The sequence below is a fragment of the Myotis lucifugus genome, unplaced genomic scaffold, assembly GCF_000147115.1.
Source record: "Myotis lucifugus unplaced genomic scaffold, Myoluc2.0 scaffold_533, whole genome shotgun sequence".
In the NCBI taxonomy this organism is placed as follows: domain Eukaryota; kingdom Metazoa; phylum Chordata; class Mammalia; order Chiroptera; family Vespertilionidae; genus Myotis; species Myotis lucifugus.
Genome location: NW_005871581.1, coordinates 394,896 through 395,647, shown reverse-complemented (window position 1 = coordinate 395,647; position 752 = coordinate 394,896). Strand labels below are relative to the sequence as shown.

General features: G+C 65.8%; 1 protein-coding gene across 1 annotated transcript in view; it reads right to left on the bottom strand.

Annotated features, from left to right (window-relative positions):
• Positions 1–448, bottom strand: part of UHRF2 (ubiquitin like with PHD and ring finger domains 2) — a 58,440-nt gene extending 57,992 nt beyond the window's left edge. Inside the window, 3 exon segments of the mRNA XM_006104019.3 lie at positions 45–64; positions 67–121; positions 123–448. Of these exon segments, the coding sequence (XP_006104081.1) occupies positions 45–64; positions 67–121; positions 123–197 (150 nt within the window). The 5' untranslated portion in view covers positions 198–448.
• Positions 449–752: the final 304 nt, after the last annotated feature.

Below are 752 nucleotides of genomic sequence, written 5' to 3'. Positions count from 1 at the left end.
GCCCTCGCCGCGGGCTTTCGAGGGCTGCGGTGGGCGAGCCTCACCTGCTTGCCCCGGTAGAAGAGCGCTGGCACTCGGGCCGCACGTCGAACAGCGCCCAAACCCGCTCGCGCAGCTCCTCAAATTGTGGCTTTGCGAGACACGTCCTCGATGGTGCGCGTCTGGGAGCCGTCGATGGTGCGGACCTGGATCCACATCTTGGCGCCGGGAAAGGGGGCTGGCTCCGCTTTTGTCTCCCCCTGCGCTTAGGGCGCCGCGCCCCGCCTAGCTTGCTCCGCTTCCCGGTGGCTCCGGCTCCCCGCGGGCGAGCGCGCGCACGAGCGAGGAACACCGACCAGACGCCGGGCCCGATAGGCGGCCGCGATCCTAGATCGCGTACCCACCCAGCGGAGATCAAAACGAAATGAAACCGGAACCAGACCGAGGTGCCGCTGCTAGAGCCGCCGCCTCACAAATAGGAAGGAACCTCGTCTGCGCCGCGCGGAGTGTTTACTTATAGAGCTTTAGCTCCCACATGGAGGTCACGGCGCCAACCCGGATCTCGCGAGATCCACACCGGGCTCCGCCTTAAAGAGGAAGCGCCCGGGGAAGTGGCGAGGGAACTACAAGGGCGGGGGCGGAGGGGCGGGGTTGCCCAGAGCCGTTAACTTGCTCCTTCGCTGGCACCTGGCTTCTGGGCACGCCCTCTAGCCTTCGGATTTTGAGCGGTTACGAGGCCGTCCACGATGGTTGCAGTTTTGGTCCTTGTTTCG